Genomic DNA, 21,054 nt, shown 5'->3' on the forward strand with positions numbered 1-21,054 from the left:
GACCAATCCCCAATTTTTGCCCCAGATCCCTAAATGGCCCCCTCAAGGATTGAACTCACAACCCTCGGTTTAGCAGGCCAATGCTCAAACCACTGAGCTATTCATCCCCCATACTTGCTGACAGATATTTTGAAATTACGAAAATAATTGTAACTGGCATGATTATATTGTTTTGACAGAATATGGAGAATTTTGCAGAATTGTTACTTTTTGGTGCAGAATTCCCTCAGGAATAAGAGGGAGCCCAGTTAAGCTGTATTGGTCATTGTTTTGTTAGTTCAACAGTAAGAAGAAAAGACTCCCTTTTTAGCTATATATTTTTTTCTTCCCTGTTAAAATGACTGTTTGTGGGAAATCTGCACAGAAATATAGCCTGAGGTCTGACCTACTTCAAACAATTCGCTGAAGTTCATTTCCAGTTCAAATATATATTGTTGTAATGTTTTTCCACCCTCCAACTTAATTAGGCCCCAATTCTGCAAAGACTTGAACCTCACTGACATTACACCTCATGAGTAGTCCCATAAAGTCAATCAGACTAGTCACATTCCTTAAAGTTAAGCATGTGTAAGCTTTGCAGGAGTGGGCCTTAGCCACTATAATGATTCTTTCAACTCCATACCATACTCGCATAGCTAAAAAGAAATATCTCTACAAGAAGCCCCCTTTCTGTTTGTTTTGAAGTTAACCAATAATCCATTCAGGCTGAACATTTTTAAGGAAATATCTCCAACTTGAAAAATCCCGTTTCTGCCTAAAGAGTTGTTTGTTACTTGTAACTACAGTAGGTAAAAACTAGGATTATTGTAACTGGGTGAAGTTAAAAGATTTTTTTCTCTATTTTTAGTTTGTTTTGTGCTTTTGACAGCACTTTGTGTAGTCAGCTTTGCTGTTCTCCCGCCCGCCCCCCCCCCCATATAGCTCTATTTATGTAGCTGAAAATATCTTCAAACACCAAAAGAGGAGCAGAAAAACTCTTGAACTTTTAAAAAATAACCAGAACCTATTATTTAAAAGGTACTCGCTGGAGTTTTTTAAAATAGTCAGTGTGATGGGTTGGATCACAGAAACCCCTTTGGGACTGCCACCTGTTGTGCCTAGACTACCTCTGAGCCCATTTTCCCTGCCAGCTTGGGACTTCAGTACCTTGCCTTGTCTGAGCCAGACACGCTTGCCTGTTGCAAACACAGATCCAAGTCTGAGCCACGTACCCTTACAAGCTGCAGGCTTAACTGAAAACAGCTTAAGAAGTGCTTCTGTCTCCAGCACTCAATACCCAGCTCCCAATAGGGTCCAAACCCCAAATAAATCTGTTTTACCCTGTATAAAGTCTATACAGGGTAAACTCATAAAGTGTTCGCCCTCTATAATACTGATAGAGAGAGAGAGAGAGATGCACAGATGTTTGCTCCCCCAGGTATTAATACTTACTCTGGGTTAATAAGTAAAAAGTGATTTTATTAAATACAAAAAGGATTTAAGTGGTTCCAAGTAATAACAGACAGAACAAAGTAAATTACCAAGCCAAATAAAATAAAACATGCAAATCTAAGCCTAATACAGTAAGAAAACTGAATATAGATTAAAATCTCACCCTCAGATATTTCAATAAGCTTTTTTCACAGACTGGACACCTTCCTAGGCTGGGCCCAGTCCTTTCCCCGGTACAGTCCTTGTTCCAGCTCAGGTGGTAGCTAGGGGATTTCTCATGACTGCAGCCCCCGTTGTTCTGTTCCACCCCCTTATATATCTTTTGCACAAGACGGGAATCCTTTGTCCCTCTCTGGGTTCCCACCTCTCCTTTTAAATGGAAAAGCACCGCGTTAAAGATGGATTTCAGTTCAGGTGACATGATCACGTCACTGTAAGACTTCATTACCCACTTGCCAGCATACAGGGAGACTTACAAGTAAACAGAGCCATTTACAACCAATTGCGCTGGTTAATGGGAGCCATCAAGATTCAAAGCCACCATTAATGGCCCACACTTTGCATAATTACAATAGGACCTCAGTTATATTTCATATTTCTAGTTTCAGATACAAGAATAATACGTTTATACAAATAGGATGAACACACACACACACAGTAGTTTATAAGCTTTGTAATGGTACCTTACAAGAGACCTTTTGCATGAAGCATATTCCAGTTATATTATATTCACTCTCATTAGTATATTTTCATAATGTCATATGGAGTGCACCGTCACAGTCAGCGTTGCAGTATTTGTTTGATAGCATTCCTTTCTCCAAGTAACATACTGTGAATAGAAAAGGAGTACTTGTGGCACCTTAGAGACTAACCAATTTATTTGAGCATAAGCTTTCGTGAGCTACAGCTCACTTCATCGGATGCAACAAATACTGTGAATAATCATGATGTCCCAGCTCTTAATCGTACAAGACATCAGATGGTTGTAAGGACATGAACATCTATTAGGTATTTGCTGTGAACTGAAAGCCAAGGGCTCAGCAGGGTAGATGGATGTGGTTCAGAAGAAAAAGCCCTGGTTAGTAGAAAAGGAAGAGAGCAGAATGGTAGAAGAACTGAGGTGTACTGCAGTTCCTGTGGGGAATTCAAAGTGCTTAGAACATCAGTGTTAATGATCCAGATTTCTTCCATTTGCCGCTTCTGTGTGTCCTCTGCTAAAGGCCTTTGGTCTTCATGTAAATACTTAGCAGTGTTATCTGAAATAACCTAAAAGAATTTCTGCCCCTTTATTTCCTACAATAGCCAAGGTTTCTAAAGGAGTCATTTTAACTCTTGTAAATCAGAAGTGCTTTAGCTAGAAATGAGTTCTATTTCCAGGAAAGTGGCAGTTTCTCTCTTGTGCAGTAGTGGTCTATAGTTTGGGTGGAGAGGGTCATTTGGGGCAAGGATTGTTCTAGAATAATGGGGCATTCCTTTTCTTCCTGTGAATAACTTTTCAAGTGTGTTCTGACTCTGCTCTGTGTTTTAGGGAAAGAAGCACAGACAGGGCCTTTGCTTTTTGATGATCTTCCACCGGTCAGCAGTGCTGACTCAGGTAAGAGGACTCTAATCGTGTTGTTGGCATCTGCCTAGCTTCTGTTTGCATCAGCATCTCTTCTCACGCTGAAATTTTATCTAAACCTTTTTTTAATTATACATAAGTATAGGATAAAATCTTCCAGAATATCTACATGTTTGAGTGTCCATCTTCCTCCTCCTCACTCATTTCTTCAACTAATATAAATTGCTATCTTAATATGGATCTTTCATATTTTTTGAAATGTTAACATGGGGCATATTAAAAACATCAGCATAAGGCCTAGGTCCTCCCATTGTGTGCTAATAATTGTTTCTATCCTGGAGAGGTATGCATTTAAACTGATCTGGTCTGAGTAAGCTGGCATTTTGTAGTCTTCACACATCTGTGGGACATAATCAGAATTCTGCTCATGGGGTGGAGGCACTCAATTTACATGTTGTTGACTGCTTTCTTGTGTTTCAGGGACAGGAGGACCTTTGCTCTTTGATGATCTCCCACCAGCCAGCAGTGGGGACTCAGGTAAGGGACTGTAACAGCCTTCATGAGGCTCCATACATGTCTTTCCTCATGGAATTTGTCAGCATAGCTTATCATACTGGGATTGTGATTCATCTTGTTTGTTCCAACAATCTTGCCTGTATCTTGGTGAGTATTTGGGCACTTGTACTGGTAGTGGTGTCATATTCATGTAACTAAAAATCTAAGTTAATCAAATGTGGATCTATCTGCAGAAACAAGTGCACAAGTTCCTTTCTAGCTGACTCCATAACATCTCTGATGTCCTCGAAAGACTGCAGATAATGGGTTTTATAATACAGTAGTTCTCAACCAGGGGTGTGCAGAGGTCTTCCAGGAGGTACATCAACTCCTCTAGATATTTGCCTAGTTTTACAACAGGCTAAATAAAAAGCGCTAGCAAAGTCGGCACAAACTAAAATTTCATACAGACAATGACTTGTTTATACACTGAAATGTAAGTACAATATTTATATTCCAGTTGATTTATTTGATAATTATATAGTAAAAATGTGAGGAAAATAAGCAATGTTTCAGTACTAGTGTGCTGTGACACTTTTTTTTTTTTTTGTATTTTTGTGTCTGATTTTGTAAGCAAGCACTTTTTAAGTGAGGTGAAACTTGGGGGTACAGAAGATAAATCAGACTCCTGAAGGGGGTACAGTAGTCTGGAAAGGTTGAGAGCCACTGTTGTACTTTATACTTTTTGCAGGTTGGAGTGAACTTTACACTGCTCACTGTAGAGAGCACTGGCTATAGTTATACATGCCGCAGTTAAGCACTGCACAAGCTTCGTACAGCCTTGCCACTGTGACTTGATCTTGGCCAAAACTGCCTACTGCTGTTACAGTTGTGGATTCCTCTTAAAGCAAGACTGCCAAATTTTCATCGTGTAGACAGATAGTCCTTAGGGACTAGGAGGAGATTCATTCCATGAGCATTGAATCCACTGTCACTTCAGATGCCATGATAATTATGTTTCTGCTTCATCACCCCCAACTTTATTTTGTAGTCCATCCTGTCTCTTGTATATCTTCTATGTAAGAATAGTATTGTCTGTCCTAGAAAGTAGTAACCATCCTTTTCATGCATGATAGTCATGTTGCAAAAACTAGAAATTCCTCAGCTTTAAACTTTTGGTTTTAACATATCCAAGCAGTTAACCGAGATCAGTCTGGTAGCTAGGAAACTAATGACAGGACCAAAGTGGGGGAGAGGGGAGTCTGCCAACCAGAATTTACCAGACTAGTAGTAGTACTGTAGGTCCATAATCCTTCAGTGTAAAGGGAATTGTTCTCTTCAGTGTAAGAGGTGAGTGATTCCCATCAATAAAAACAAAAAAGGGCAGAAAACACTTCTGCAAAGTCTTCAGATATCTGAATTTTTGCTGTCTTCTAGCTTCACGCATCACTGAGCAGGTCTCAGCAGTAGGAAATCATGGGAAAGGAGAGAAGAGGAAAGTCTCAGAGGAAGAGAAGAATGGCCATGAAGAACTTGTGGAAAAGAAAGTTTGTAAAGGTTTTCAGACAGTTTGAAAACAAATGTACTCTGTTTTTTGTACTCTTTAAGTTGGGTTGAGTAAGTCCAGATCAAAGCTGATCTTTGGTTCCTTAGTACACTTTCTATGGTTATTTTTAAGAAATGAAGTGTGCTGCCTGCTGGCAGAGTTCATACTTAGATCCCAGGGTTTGGATGCATGCCCTAGGTATTCATTTGGGAGGCTATTAGCAGTTGTGCTGAACCAGCCCAGAAGTATAATAGTGCGTACTTTCACAACCATTCAGAGACCTGCAGTCAGAGCACAAGTCCTGGAGTAGCAAAGGTGTGGAAGTGACTGTTTGACTCCTGGCAGAGGTTCAGACCACCTTGCCCCGCTAGCATCTTGTCACTCTATCAAATGGTTGCAATGAAAAGAGAAATCCTGAGAAAACTGGCTTAAACTTTCACATCTGGCTTGCTTGCTTTTTGGTGCAGATGTGTAAAACACAGTAGTGATACAGATTTCCTAACATTGCACTAGGCTTTGAGAACTGGATTCGTTCAGTAGGTTCAAACCAAGAAAGATAAATTTGATTGAAACAGCATTTGATTTAGCTTTATTTTATCTATTGTTAGTAGCCTCATTAGATTTACTGTTTCATCAAGAGAGTTTCCATGGAGTGCATCCCTCTCCTGGTCATGCGTGATATCCCAGTTTGATGTAGCTTTAGCACTCAAGCATGGTTGCCCTGCTTCAGTAGGATGCGAACTGCCTTACAGTTTCTGATGTGGGGACACTTAATACTAGTGTCACAAAGCATGTCATTTTCAGCAAAAGGTTCCAAAAGCTGACCCTTTTTTAAAAAAAAAAAAAAAACACTTTAATTTCAAGTATAGCCCATGCAGGGCAAGACATGCTTCTTGTCATGATGCTGTGGGATTTTCAGAATCTTGCATAGAGCAAAATGATCACAAGTTTGTAAATCAGGCTCAGGAGACTGAGACGTTTCATGTGTTTAATTTTTGCTTTGTTTCTCACTAGCATCTGGAGGCATCTTTGGACTGAAAGGTTATATGGCAGAGAGAAAAGGTGAACGAGAAGAGATGCAGGATGCACATGTCATCTTAAATGACATCACTGAGGAGTGCAGACCCCTGCCCCCTCAAATGTAAGTAGGCCAGACCTCCGGAGCCAGGGAATAACATTGAAGTACACAAGAGTCATGACAAAAAGATGAAAGAGCTCCCATTAACTTTGCCTGAGCTCTTGACAATGATCCCTCACTCTGAGCAACTACTGCTTGTGACTAAATATTGCTTTGTGTGGTGGTGTGGGTGATGTGCATTGTATTCCTAGATCTGCCACTGACTTTGAGAAAATCATGTAAGGTTTGATGATGCAAAAGGTGCCTCATTTGTTAGGTTGTCCATATCAGGTGCCTAAGACCTGACTTTCTTATTTTTATTTATTTATTTTTCCCCATGAAGTGCTAAGTACCCACCACTCCTGTTGACTTCAGTCAACTCCTCCTAGTTCCTCTGGATATCAGGCACAAGATACCTGAAGGCTCTCAACTTGAGTATAGCTGTTTAAGCCTTGCTTTTGGGGTTTCACAACAGTTAGTTAAAATCCCAGGTGTGACAGTGATGAGGAGCTTGGATACTTGGAGAAGAGAAGCCATCAGGTATCAAACTCTCAACTTTAATAATCTGAAAGGTATAATTAATTTGAGGGGAAGTGGTGGAATGTATCATTTTTAAAAGCAACACTGACAGGCCATAAAAGATCATTTTAAAAACATTCTTTTAAAGCTAAATATGTGATCTAAAGCTTGTAGAACAAAAGGCAATTTGACAATAATTAGTATGTCCCCACGTCTCTTGTGTATTGCACAGCTGTAGCAACCATTCTGCATGAAGAGAATTCTGGGATGTGTCGGATTGGCATCTGTGAATAGCAAATTCTGAAATTGTTGGATAGAGGCTCCAGAGTTGGAGTGCCCATGAGATGCAATGTCTAGCTGTTGTTAAATGTAGCTGGGGGCCATAGCCTCTCTTCCTTTCCTTCATTTCCTGGGGGAGATGGGGAAACTTTTAGTACTCATACATGCTAGTTCTACACTTTTTAGAGGAAACACTGCATTTTCTGTTCCAATACAGATTGGGAGAGCTGCTAGGGACACAAGCCTCTTTACTAAATCTTAACTTCTGGTTGATACCAGCCCTTTCACAGCTAGTTTACATTCATGTTTCTTCCTTTGCAGAACCCGTGTCTCGTACTTTGCTGTTTTTGATGGCCATGGAGGAGTTCGAGCTTCAAAATTTGCAGCACAGAATCTGCACCAAAACCTGATTAGGAAATTTCCTAAAGGTAAGAGAGGGCCATATGGGGACATGTGCATCATCTGTCACTCCTCATGACTTGCTGCTGTGGTGTCCATTAAGAAATTACTTTGGACAGCCCGAGTCAGGGACATAACTGTGTGTGGAGTATTGGGTGAGCATGCCTCTAGGCTGGAGACAGGAGAGGTGTGATAAGTTGTTGAGCAGATTTGTCAGGCTATCAAGCCAAAAGCCATAACAGTGTTAGCTAGGTTAGGCAAACTCTATGGAATAGCCACAGCAGATGTATGAATTTGGCTGAGGAAAATAATAGCATTACAATAGGTGTCCCTTGTCTTCAAGGGTGAATAACTAGGCTGTATTATACAAGCTGGCCATGCACATTTATATCTGAATCTTTGGCAGTTGGGCACGTGGGTCATATCTGCCCTATGTAACTAACGTGTGCAGTGTGACTTGTTTATGCATGTCAGACAGGTGAGGAAGGAGACAGGGATTAGATAAGCATGGTGTTTCAAAAGGAGCATACACCACTTTCTCTTGTGTTATAGGAGAGGTAGTCAGTGTGGAGAAAACAGTGAAAAGATGCCTTTTGGACTCTTTCAAACATACAGATGAGGAGTTCCTGAAGCAGGCCTCCAGCCAGTAAGTATAAATGTCCCCCAGAGCTACTTGTAACTATTAAAAATGTCTACCTCTCCCAGATCCCGATCCTGAGTGGTACAGCCAGAAGGTGCAACTCCTATAATGGGACAAAGGTGACCTTAAGTTGTCATTGCTTCTTGCCAAGATTCCAGTTGTCACATATGCAAGTTGGAGCCGCAGCCTTCAATGCCTGCTGATAGGCTGGCAGAGTGGCCATAATAGCTGGAGTGTAGTGCGCTCCAACCCTGCCCCCCTACACTACAGGCTGTACAGGACAGCAGCATAGGGCTACCCTACCCTGTAAGGGTAAGACCAGGATTGTCATGGGGAGTGAGGCACTATGGGGCCAGAATGTGAGCCAAAACTGGCTTCTGTCCCTCTCTTCTGTAGCACTTTTTGTGATCTGTATCCAAGGAGATCTTGCATATTACTAAAATAACAGTTAACGATCAAATAACTTAAGATATCAAGTGATAGCAATAGTTTTTTAACTTAAATCTGCAAGTTCATAGCATGACAGAGTGGCATGTTCCTAGCAGAAGGAATTCCAGATATTCAGGAAGTTCTGCATCGCCCTCTATCCAGAATTCAGGTGGCTACCAGCAGATATGCTTCCACATAGAGCAATGGTCATGACCAAGGATTCTAGTGAATCACTGAGATTTTTTTTTTTTATGCCTTAAGTTATATGTAGTTAAACTTTTATCTGCCTGTCCCATGTTACTAGTTAAATCTTACATTATTTTCAAGACTGCTCTCTAAAGCAGTGGTTCTCAACCAGGGATCTGGGACCCCCTGGGGGGTTGTGATCAGGTTTCAGGGGGTCCGCCTAGCAGGGCTGGCATTAGACTTAATGGGGCCCAGGGCAGAAAGCCGAAGCCCCACTGCATTGGATTGAAGCCCAGGGCCTTGCCACCGGGGCTGAAGCTGAAGACTGAGCAACTTAGTTTCACGGGGTCTCCTGTGGTGTGGGGCCATGAGCAATTGCCCTACTTGTTACCCCTAACACTGACCCAGGCTTTTATATGCAGAAAAACAATTATTGTGGCACAGGTGGGCCGGGGAGTTTTTATAGCATGTTGGGCAGGCCTCAAAGAAAAGATTTGAGAACCCCTGCTCTAAAGGATGGATGGTCTGATGGTTAATGACTAATATTTGAATCATCCTTCTAATTGACTATACTTTTTCTTAGCTTGTTCTAATGGAGACTTATTTTCCTTGAGGAAAAACACAGCCTATCCCCACATGTGGCGGGGGAGGGAACCACTAACACTTTGAGGTGCCACCATGTATCACTTTATACTTAAGCAAGTGTGACAGACCCAGACCAGTGGGGTACAGGAGTCTGTTAGAAGGCAAATATACTGGCCACTGGATAAACAGTTTTCTGCTCCCTGAGTGACCAGAGCAGGGGATGCCCTAGAGCAATCCGGAACCTGCTAGAACCAGTTAAGACAGGCAAGATAATCAAGACACCTGGAGCCAACTAAGAACTTTGTAGAATCATTATGGCAGGCAGGCAGGCTAATCTGGACACCTGGTTTTAAAAGGACCTCCCATCAGTTAGTAGGGGAGTGCTCAAGGAGCAGGGAGTGAGAAGGCGTGCTGCTGGAGGACTGAAGAGTTCAAGCGTGATCAGGCTTTAGGAGGAAGATCCTGCAGTGAGGATAAAGAAGGTGCTGGGGGAAGGCCATGGGGAAGTAGCCCAGGGAGTTGTAGCTGTCACACAGCTGATACAGGGAACGTTGTAGACAGCTGCTATCCACGGGGCCCTGGGCTGGAACCCGGCATAGAGGGTGGGCCCAGGTTCCCCCCAACTCGTGATTGGACACAGGAGGAGTTGACCTGGTCTGTGAGAAACACTAGAAGGGAAGGTCTAAATTGGAAAGGGATCTGGCCTGTCCCGACCCACTAAGTGGGACACAGAGACTGCGGGGATTGTTCTGTTTTCCCCCATGTTGGCCAGTCATAAGGTTAGCTGAGTGGATGGCAGGTTTGAGCCACTAGCAAAGTGGCCAAACTGAGGGCTGCCATGAATCTCTGAGGCAAGCAAATCCGCCAATAAGCACAGGACCCACCTAGGCAGAGGAGGAACTTTGTTACACAAGGTACATGCTGGGTTAATCCAACTTGGTTACCAGCCTTGTATATCCTTTCCATTTCTTAACTTTTTTCATCTATAACACATCTGGAGAGAATATCAATACATCTAGCAATGAGCTTAGAAATTTCACTTCATATGTACAACATCACAAACCAAACTCCAGCTCAGCCCTCTAAACCTAACCAGTTAAACAAAACAAACGTGACCAGTACTAACAGAATTCGTTAAAACAGTTATTTGGTATCTTTCCCAAACCTGTGTGTTTAAAAAAAACAAAACTCCATCTAACCTGTATATATTATATTCTGTAATCTACACGGCTGCATTTGCAAACTTGTTAGTTACATCAGCATTTGAAATTATGGAGAAATTTAATTAGGCTCATCAGCATCAGGAAAACGCAAATGAAAGAGGATTTAGGAGCAGATAAATTTAAGAAATGACACTCAAAATTGTTATACTGTTATGTCTGGTCCACAGTAAGGAAAACAGTGCTGCAGCTATAATCCAAGCAGCATGTCTGATTTTACACCATGCTGTCTAGACACTTGTTGAACTACAGAAAGCCAAATGTCCGGAAAACAGCTTAAACGGGGGGTGGGGATTGCTGAAGCTGGAGGATGGTGGGTACTGTGTGTGATGATTTGAAATAGTATGAGTGAGGAATACCAGGTATGCAGGTAGAGGGGAGCAGTGAGTAGATTGCATATTCTCCTCTGTTACTGTTTAGTTCCTCACCATCCACCTGCCCTGCACTCTATGGAAGTTGCCACTTAGGGAGAACTTCCATTATTTTTTAGGCACTGAGAGCTAGGCAGTTACTGTGAAACTTGTTCTGTCATACCCTTAAATGAGTTCCCTGGAGTTGAGTGTAGCATGGGATGGGAGGAGGAGAAAAATGCAGAGAGGTAGCTGTTACCTGCAGCCATCCCTTAGAACCCCACCTTGGGGGTGCCACCCACAGTTAGAAATTGTTATTCTATGTTGCTAATCTGTCTTCATCTTAGTATGTATCTTGTCTATATAAACCTGTTTTATATAATTTAATTTAACAAAAACCTGTGAGCAGAACGGGAGAACTCCCAAACAGAATCTTGGTGTTTTTGTGCTAGTTGACTTCTGAATGTCTTGCAATGGAGGCATCCTTTGCAGGGTTCTCTGAACCTTTAGAAATAGAACACAGGGTTAACCTCTAACAAAAACTAGCTTTTTCCATTGTAACCTTATTTCTGGTGCCTCCAGGAAGCCTGCGTGGAAGGATGGGTCCACAGCAACCTGTGTCCTGGCTGTGGATAACATCCTTTACATTGCCAACCTTGGAGACAGCCGGGTAAGTAGCACTAAGAAACCTACTTTGTAGATTTTAATTGTATAACATCCCCAGTACCTGCAGGAGGAATGGATTTCCACCCTCTATAGGGATTCCGGTTGGGAGATGCTAAAGTGATTGATTGACAACCATTCTTTACTGAGCTTCACTGGAAGAGCCTGGACAGAAGTAGCTGGGAGCTCCCAACTGTTCCTACAAAGATTCCTCCTTGAAGAGGCTGAGACTTAGAGTAGCTGTGTGTCCCTCTAGGTTCTAACTTACAAGAACATAAAAACGGCCATACTGGGTTGGGCCATCTATCTCAGTATCCTGTCTTCTAACAGTGGCCAATGCCAGGTGCTTCAGAGGGAATGAACAGGAAGTCTGTGTCCACAGTCTCTGTTTGCCAGAAGCTGGGAGTGGATGATGGGATGAATCACTCGATGACTTCCTGGGAATGAACAGGAAGTTAAGCCCATTCCTGCCCCTAAAGCTGCATTTTTTTTTTTTTCCACAGGAATTTAAGAGACACTCTCCTATTCCCCCAGCAGTCCATGTGACTTCACATGTCCCCCCCAGGGCTTTTAGCACAAGATTCTTTCTCACTGCTAACCAACCCTGGGACAGATTCTGCCACATTAAAGAAATCATTCCCCAGTAGAAACAGTGCAAAATTGTGTGCCACTGTTGCAACAGTCAGTTCAGCCTGCAAATCACTAGTTTGCATGTGTACTTTAGCTAAAGGGGCAAGGACTTAGTAACCTCCTACCAGTTCTAATTCTGCCATTTTCCCTGGCAACAAATCCTCCTGGATCAGGTCCCTCCTGACCACAGAAGTCTATATCCTTAAACCAACGAGTACTTTCCCATTAAATTTAACAGCATGCATATGCTCACTACTTGGTTGTATAGAAGCAACATTTACAAATCCTATGTGGAAAGAAGCAGCAGCCTGGCTCTGAGAAGCAGCAGCTTCATGTATTACCTGCTGTCTGTTCCCTCTTAGCCAAGGTCAATTATTGCTCAAGTGCTCAATGGACTTACAGTGGTAGCACCTCTTGGGCTCCTCTGCTTGTACAGGAGATTTGGGACGAGTAACAGGGGTGGGGAGGTGAACGCCCAGCCTCCTTTTTCCCAGGGGTATAACGGTGATTCTGCTTTCCCCCAACCCTGTACCCCTCTGCCAGTGGTTTATGTTTAATTGCAGCTTGGGATTGCAAATCCAGCTCATTCACCCACTGCATTCACCTTTTTGTCCCACAAATACAGTTTTACATCATCACTGCACATATTCAGGAATTGTTCCTGAGTAACCAAATCACACATTCCTTCCAAGCTTGTAATGCCTTTCCCCGTCACCCACTTATCTACCAAATCTCTCACTTCATTTATATAAGCCACATTACTCATACCAGATCCCCTCTTAAGACTCCTGAATTTAACCCTGTAGGTTTCAGGTGTAATCTGAAACTGTTTCAAAACCAGTTCCCTAAATTTACCATAGTTTGAAGCATCGTCACTAGGCATCTTACTGAATATGTCCAGAGCTCTGCCAATTTTGCAATCAATGTGGTCATTTTTTGATCTTCAGGGATAGTATGGTCAGTCTCTCAAAGGTGATTTAAATATTCGGCAGTATCGCTGGATTCATCATACTGTGGACATAGTCGCTCCCATTTGTCGATTTTTGGGGAAGTGGAACCAGCAGCTAGAGGGTTTTGTCTCTTCTACTCATAAGTCAGTTTATGCTTCTGGGCCTGTATTTCTCTGTCTCTTAACTCCAGGGCTCTCTTGTCCCTGGCTGCTTCTGCTTCCATTGCCCTTTTGTGGGCAGCTTCCTCCCTGGCTGTCTCTGCATTAATTTCCATTTGTTTTAATTCCATTAGTCCTCTAAGTTCATTTTCTTTCTCAGCCATTTGCAACCTGTGCAGTTCTATCTTTTTCTGAGTCTCACTCACGTTGCTGATTTTTTCCTGCCTCTATTCCCTTCCCCAAAATAAGCAAACAGAAAATAACAAATCCAAAGAATATCAGGGTTGGAAGGGACTTCAGGAGGTGATCTAGTCCAACCCCCTGCTCAAAGCCGGACCAATCCCCAACTAAATCATCCCAGCCAGGGCTTTGTCAAGCCTGACCTTAAAAACCTCAAAGGAAGGAGATTCCACCACCTCCATAGGTAACGCATTCCAGTGCTTCACCACCCTCCTAGTGAAGGTTTTTCCTAATATCCAACCTAAACCTCCCCCACTGCAACTTGAGACCATTACTCCTTGTTCTGTCATCTGCTACCACTGAACAGTCTAGATCCATCCTCTTTGGAACCCCCTTTCAGGTAGTTGAAAGCAGCTATCAAATCCCCCCTCATTCTTCTCTTCTGCAGATGAAACAATCCCAGTTCCCTCAGCCTCTCCTCATAAGTCATGTGTTCCAGTCCCCTAATCATTTTTCTTGCCCTCCGCTAGACACTTTCCAATTTTTTTCACATCCTTCTTCTGGTTTGGGGCCCAAAACTGGACACAGTACTCCAGTTCAAGCCTCACCAATGTCAAATAAAGGGGAACGATCATGTCCCTCGATCTGCTAGCAATGCCCCTACTTATACATCCCAAAATGCCATTGGCCTTCTTGGCAACAAGGGCACACTGTTCACTCATATCCAGCTTCTTGTCCACTGTAACCCCTAGGTCCTTTTCTGCAGAACTGCTGTCTAGCCATTCAGTCCCTAGTCTGTAGCGGTGCATGGGATTCTTCCGTCCTAAGTGCAGGACTCGTCCTTGTTGAACCTCATCAGATTTCTTTTGGACCAATCTTCTAATTTGTCTAGGTCCCTCTCTATCCTATCCCTACCCTCAGCATATCTACCTCTCCTCCCAGTTTAGTGTCATCTGCAAACTTGCTGAGGGTGCAATCCACGCCATTCTCCAGATCATTAATGAAGATATTGAACAAAACCCGGCCCCAGGACCGACCCTTGGGGCACTCTGCTTGATACCAGCTGCCAACTAGACATGGAGCCATTGATCACTACCCTTTGAGCCCGACAGTCTAGCCAGCTTTCTATCCACCTTGTTCATTCATCCAGCCCATACTTCTTTAACTTGCTGGCAAGAATACTGTGGCAGACCATGTCAAAAGCTTTGCTAAAGTCAAGGAATAACACGTCCACTGCTTTCCCCTCATCCACAGAGCCAGGCACCACTTTGTCTGTTCTCCAGCCACCACATCCAAAACTCACTTTAATGACAGGTTTCAGAGTAGCAGCCATGTTAGTCTGTATTCGCAAAAAGAAAAGGAGTACTAGTGGCACCTTAGAGACTAACCAATTTATTTGAGCATAAGCTTCCATGAGCTACAGCATCTGATAAAGTGAGCTGTAGCTCACGAAAGCTTATGCTCAGATAAATTGGTTAATCTCTAAGGTGCCACTAGTACTCCTTTTCTTCCTGCGAAAACTCACTTAAAATCGCTACCAGTATCTCAAAGCAATCAGCTGTGCTCGCTGCACCACTGTGACAGCTTGGATCACAGAAAACCCCTTGAACTGCCACCTGAGGTACGGAGACTACCCCTGAGCCTGTTTCCCCTGGCAGCTTGGGACTTCAGTGCCCTGCCTGGTTTGAGCCAGACACACTGTCCTGCTGCAAACCCAGACCCAGGTCTGAACCATGTTCTCCAACAGCTGCAGGCTTAACTGGAAACTGCTTAAGAAGTGTTCCTGTCTCTAACACCCAGATGCCCAGCTCCCAATGGGGTCCAAACCCCCAAATAAATCAGCTTTACCCAGTATAAAGCTTACACAAGATAAACTCATAAATTGTTTCAGAGTAACAGCCGTGTTAGTCTGTATTCGCAAAAAGAAAAGGAGGACTTGTGGCACCTTAGACTAACCAATTTATTTGAGCATGAGCTTTCGTGAGCTACAGCTCACTTCATCGGATGCATACTGTGGAAATCGCAGAAGACATTATATACACAGACACCATGAAACAATACCTCCTCCCACCCCACTCTTCTGCTGGTAATAGCTTGTTTGCACTCTATAACACTGATAGAGAAATATGCACAGCTGTTTGCCGCCGCCCCCACCCCCCACCCCCAGGGATTAATACATACTCTGGGGTTAATTAAGTAAAAAGTGATTTTATCACTCCCACCCCCGTGGTTACTGTCCTTTGTTCCAGTTTCTTTCAGGTAGCCTCCCCACCCACAAAGGATATCTCTTGAGCCAGCTGAAGACAAAATAGAGGGGCCTCCCAGGGGCTTAAATAGAACTGTGGTTGGAGACCCTCCTCTCTCCTATGCAAAATCCAGCTCCAAGATAGAGTTTTGGAATCACATGGGCAAGTCACATGTCCATGCATGACTGAGTTCCTTGCCAGCCAGGCCACATTCCTGGGAAAGCTCTGATGTGGATTGGCGTCTCCAAGTTCATTGTTAGCTTAAGTGTTTCTTGATTGGGAACTTTAACTTGCAAATTCCTTTCTAAAGAAGCTGACCAAATGCTTTAGTTAGGCTATTTTAAAATTAAGTACACAGCCAGTATTCATAACTTAGAACACAGAAATGATACATGCATAAAATAGGATGAATATATTCAGTAGATCATAACCTTTGCAGAGAGATGTTACACGGCATATGTAGCATAAAACGTATTTCAGTTATGTCATATATTCATTCATAAGCATATTTCCATAAAACATTATGGAGTGCAACGTCACACTGTACTCCACTTAGACGCAATTCTTGATTTCATCCTCCCCGTGTCATTTCTAGGACTAACTGCTCCAAGAAGTAGTCATTTATGGTGTCAAAATACTTTATCTCTGCATCCTGAGATGACATGTACCCAGTCACTGTAGGGATAGTTGAAATCCCCCATTATTACTGAGATGTTTGTTTGTTTTTTATAGCCTCTAATCTCCCTGAGCATTTCACAGTCACAATCATCATCTTGGTCAGGTGGCCAGTAGTATATCTCTACTGCTATATTCTTATTATTCAAGCATGGAACTTCTATTTATGGAGATCTTCTTTGGTACAGTTTAGTTCATTTTAAGATTTGTGCTATATTCGACTCTATGCTTTCTTTCACATATAGTACCACTTCCCCACCAGCATGTGTCATTCCTATATATTGGGGGTTCTCAAACTGGGGGTTGGGACCCCTCAGTGGGTCACAAGGTTATTACATGGGGAGTCACAGGCTGTCAGCCTCCACCCCAAACCCTGCTTTGCCTCCAGCATTTATAATGGTGTTTTAAATTTATACAGGGGGGGAGGGTCGCACTCAGTGGCTTACTATGTAAAAGGGGTCACCAGTACAAAAGTTTGAGAACCACTGCTATATATTTTGTACCCTGGTATTACGGTGTCCCATTGATTATCATCATTCCACTAATTTTCCGTGGTGCCTATTATATCAATATCCTCATTTAATATCTGGCACTCATATTTGCCCTTCTTAATATTTAGACTTCTAGCATTTGTATATAAGCACTTAAACTTGTCGATATTTAGCTGTGTGCCCTTATGTGATGATATGCCCTTCTGCAAACCTGTTGTGTACTTTAGCTGTCTCCTGGTGGACTCCAGGTTGTGCTAGATACCTGATAATATCTTTTAGTTAGTGGTGTCTTCAATTTATTTTAAAAATCCCATAAATTACTTGCATTTCATAAATAGTTTTAAGATCAATCTTCTTCTTTGCCAAAGGGATGAAATTAGTACAATAACTTTTGGTCTTGGCATGAGTTTTTATTTCCTGGGGAATTGAACCTGAAAACCTTTGTTCAGGGAAGAGCTCCTTTGTTCTGCATTTGTTTGGTAGAAACTTTATACTACAGGCTTAATACCACTTACTCACAAGGGGTTTTTGTCAGCACAGGCGATTTTGTGTCGTTACAACGAGGAGAGTCAGAAACATACAGCCTTAAGTCTCAGTAAAGAACACAACCCTACCCAATATGAGGAGCGAATGAGGATACAGAAGGCTGGAGGAAATGTCAGGTAAACAAGAGAAGAGATGGGAATGAGCCTGAACTCTCGTGTGGTTTGGGTGTCCCAAAGAAGTTGATTGTGCTTAGCATGTTTGAAAATCAGGGCACGTAGGAATCTTGCTAGAGAAGCAGTTGTTTATGGGGTGCCCTCCAAGAATCCTGTAACTGGAATGGTAGGCTGAAATTAATTTTCCTGGCCTTAGAAAGAAACTGAGGGTGGATTTGTCCTAGAGGCATGGTACTGTGTTGCAATGGCAGGAGGGTGGAGCAGTGTTATGTGTCTTTGAGTGAAAGCCAGATGGCACTAAACAAGCACATATAAACTAAAACAGCAAAAAATTGCTCCTTCAGTGTATCTAAAGCTGCTTCCTCATTTCCTTGAAATATGATGCATACAGTGGGACCCTTAGTTCATCAACCAGGGGTTTGTCTGTATAGACAGTCAATGCATGGCAAGGTGAGATGTAAATCGACTCCATGCTAGTGTGCTGTACGCTAACAGTCCACATGGATCCTGTTGATGCGCACTACAGAACTTTCAGTGTGCATCTTTTATATACTCCCATTTCAAAACAGAGTAGAATTTGAGTGTATGTCAGCAGGGTCCACCCAAACAGTTAGTGAGCAGCAGGCTAGTGCCAGGTAGATTTACATCCCAGCTTGCCATACACTGTATAGACAGGTTTCAGAGTAACAGCCATGTTAGTCTGTATTCGCAAAAAGAAAAGGAGTACTTGTGGCACCTTAGAGACTAACCAATTTATTTGAGCATAAGCTTTCGTGAGCTACAGCTCACTTCATCGGATGCATACTGTGGAAAGTGTAGAAGATCTTTTTATACACACAAAGCATGAAAAAATACCTCCCCCCACCCCACTCTCCTGCTGGTAATAGCGTATCTAAAGTGATCACTCTCCTTACAATGTGTATGATAATCAAGGTGGGCCATTTCCAGCACAAATCCAACAGCTATTACCAACAGGAGAGTGGGGTGGGGGGAGGTATTTTTTCATGCTTTGTGTGTATAAAAAGATCTTCTACACTTTCCACAGTATGCATCCGATGAAGTGAGCTGTAGCTCACGAAAGCTTATGCTCAAATAAATTGGTTAGTCTCTAAGGTGCCACAAGTACTCCTTTTCTTTTTACTGTATAGACAAGCCCTTAGTGATGGTTAAGGTTTGAGATGTTCCCTATATTTAAAATGGGTACTCTTTCTAGAGTTGGAATGGACTTCTTTTAAAGTGCACTCTATGTGCATGTGAACACATAGACACTTTCGGTCTGGTGTATATTAATACTTAAATATCTGCTGCATTTTAATACTTGATCACTTTCTTGAAGGTTTCCTTTTGACACAGTCAATGTTTCAACTAGTTACATCTTGCCTCTTTTACAGGGAAGTCAAAATCAGAGTGAAAAGATGTGTGGTTGGTTTCTTTGTTTGTTTGTTTTTTTTAATTCCTAAATGTTCGGAATGCACGTGCTTCAAACTCCCCTGGAATCGTATCTTGCAGGGTGTGGGAATGGGTGGGCTAAGGCTTGTAATGCTAGCTTTCTCTAGAAACGACATGTCCCTTATCTTCAGAGGGCACATGCCATTATTTGTGTTTATCACCAATCCATCTCTGCAAGTAGGAAGGAGATGAACAAGTCTCTTAGTTCTTTGCAGACTTTAGGCAACATCTCCATTGGCTAGGAGTCTACCCATGTTTCAGTGGTTAAATGTTTTGCGCCAGAGAAAGAGGGAGGAAGGGAACTGTCAGCACACTGAATTATTGCAGGTTAACAAATAAGAGAAGCACCTGAATGGCATTCATCTGAGTTTTTGGTGGTGGAATAGGTTCTGCCTACTGTTTTGGATACAAAGGTTTACATTCAAGTAACACATACTTTAGGTCTCTGTGCAGTTGCCTCTATGTATTAAGTCATCACATAATACAAGTAGTGCTGTGTATTCATAGACTATCAGGGTTGGAAGGGACCTCAGGAGGTCATCTAGTCCAACCCCCTGCTCAAAGCAGGACCAATCCCCAATTTTTTCCCCAGATCCCTAAATGGCCCCCTCCAGGATTGAACTCACAACCCTGGGTTTAGCAGGCCAATGCTCACACCACTGAGCTATCCCTCCCTCGTATTGATACTATATAAAGATACACCGGTAAAGCTTAACTAAAGAGAACTAAATAGGCAGTGTCTCTGAAAAGATAGGGGGTGAGCTGATGAGGGATGGGGCAGCTTAAGAAACAAGCAACTACCAACTGAAGAATCGGGCCCTAGGCAGAGACGAGGCCATGATTGGAGGAGAAGTGTAAGTGGATTGGCAAAGGGATACAGATATTTGGATGGAGCAGGTCTCTGCATGGAAAGTCTTTTGAAAAGCCAGTTGGGAATTTTGAATTAGTTCAAAGTAGGGCTGTCAATTAATTGCAGTTAACTCACATGATTAACTCAAAAAAAAATTAATCACAATTAATCGCACTGTTAAACAATAGAATACAAATTGAAATTTATTAAGTATTTTTGATTTTCTACATTTTCAAATATATCTATTTCAATTACAACACTGAATATAGTGTACAGTTCTCACTTTATATTTTTGATTACAAGTATTTGCACTGTAAAAATGATAAAAGAAATAGTATTTGTCAATTCACCTCATACAAGTACTGTAGTGCAATCTCTTTATCCTGAAAGTGCAACTTACAAACATATATTTTTTGTTACATAACTGCACTCAAAAACAAAACAGTGTAAAACCTAAGAGCCTACAAGTCCACTCAGTCCTACTTCTTGTTCAGCCAATCACTAAGAGAAACAAGTTTGTTTGCATTTATGGGAGGTAATGCTGCCCACTTCTTAATTACAATTTCACGTGAAAGTCAGAACAGATATTCATAGAATATCAGGGTTGGAAGGGAGGTCATCTAGTCAAACCCCCTGCTCAAAGCAGGACCAATCCCCAGTTTTTTCCCCAGATCCCTAAATGGGCCCCCTCAAGGACTGAACTCACAACCCTGGGTTTAGCAGGCCAATGCTCAAACCACTGAGCTATCCCTCCCCCCCACTGTTCACATGGCACTGTTTAGCTGGCATCGCAAGATATCTGTACCAGATGCGCTAAAGATTCATATGCCTCGGCCATCATTCCAGAGGACATGCTTCCATGCTGACGATACTTCTTAAAATAATGTGTTAATTAAATTTGTGACTGAACTCCTGGGGAGAGAATTGTATGTTTCCTGCTCTGTTTTACCTACATTCTGCCATATATTTAATGTTATAGCTGTCTCAGATGATGACCCAGCACATGTTGGTTGTTTGTTTTTAAGAACACTTTCACTGCAAATTTGACAAAGTGCAAAGAAGATACCGATGTGAAATTTCTAAAGATAGCTACAGCACTCAACCCAAGGTTTAAGAATCTGAAGTGCCTTCCAAAATCTGAGAGGGATGAGGTGTGGAGTATGCTTTCAGAAGTCTTAAAAGAGCAACACTCTGATGCAGAAACTATAGAACCCGAACCACCAAAAAAGAAAATCGGCCGTCTGCTGGTGGCATCTGACTCAGATGATGAAAATGAACATGCACTGCTTTGGATCATTATGGAGCAGAACCTGTAGTCAGCTGGACGTATGTCCTCTGGAATGGTG

At 42.4% G+C, this 21,054-nt stretch overlaps 1 protein-coding gene across 5 annotated transcripts in view; it reads left to right on the forward strand.

Annotated features, from left to right (window-relative positions):
• LOC102932681 (ILK associated serine/threonine phosphatase) overlaps positions 1–21,054 on the forward strand; it is a 55,284-nt gene that overhangs the window by 11,354 nt on the left and 22,876 nt on the right. For all 5 annotated transcript variants that reach the window (XM_043521904.1, XM_037909820.2, XM_037909821.2 and 2 more), the window contains 8 exons: positions 2,960–3,025; positions 3,473–3,529; positions 4,925–5,044; positions 6,048–6,174; positions 7,270–7,376; positions 7,900–7,993; positions 11,340–11,427; positions 17,291–17,412. In XM_043521904.1, the coding sequence (XP_043377839.1) occupies positions 2,960–3,025; positions 3,473–3,529; positions 4,925–5,044; positions 6,048–6,174; positions 7,270–7,376; positions 7,900–7,993; positions 11,340–11,427; positions 17,291–17,412 (781 nt within the window). The remainder of the gene's footprint in view (positions 1–2,959; positions 3,026–3,472; positions 3,530–4,924; positions 5,045–6,047; positions 6,175–7,269; positions 7,377–7,899; positions 7,994–11,339; positions 11,428–17,290; positions 17,413–21,054) is intronic.

Source organism: Chelonia mydas, chromosome 9 (genome assembly GCF_015237465.2).
Source record: "Chelonia mydas isolate rCheMyd1 chromosome 9, rCheMyd1.pri.v2, whole genome shotgun sequence".
NCBI classification, from domain to species: Eukaryota; Metazoa; Chordata; order Testudines; family Cheloniidae; genus Chelonia; species Chelonia mydas.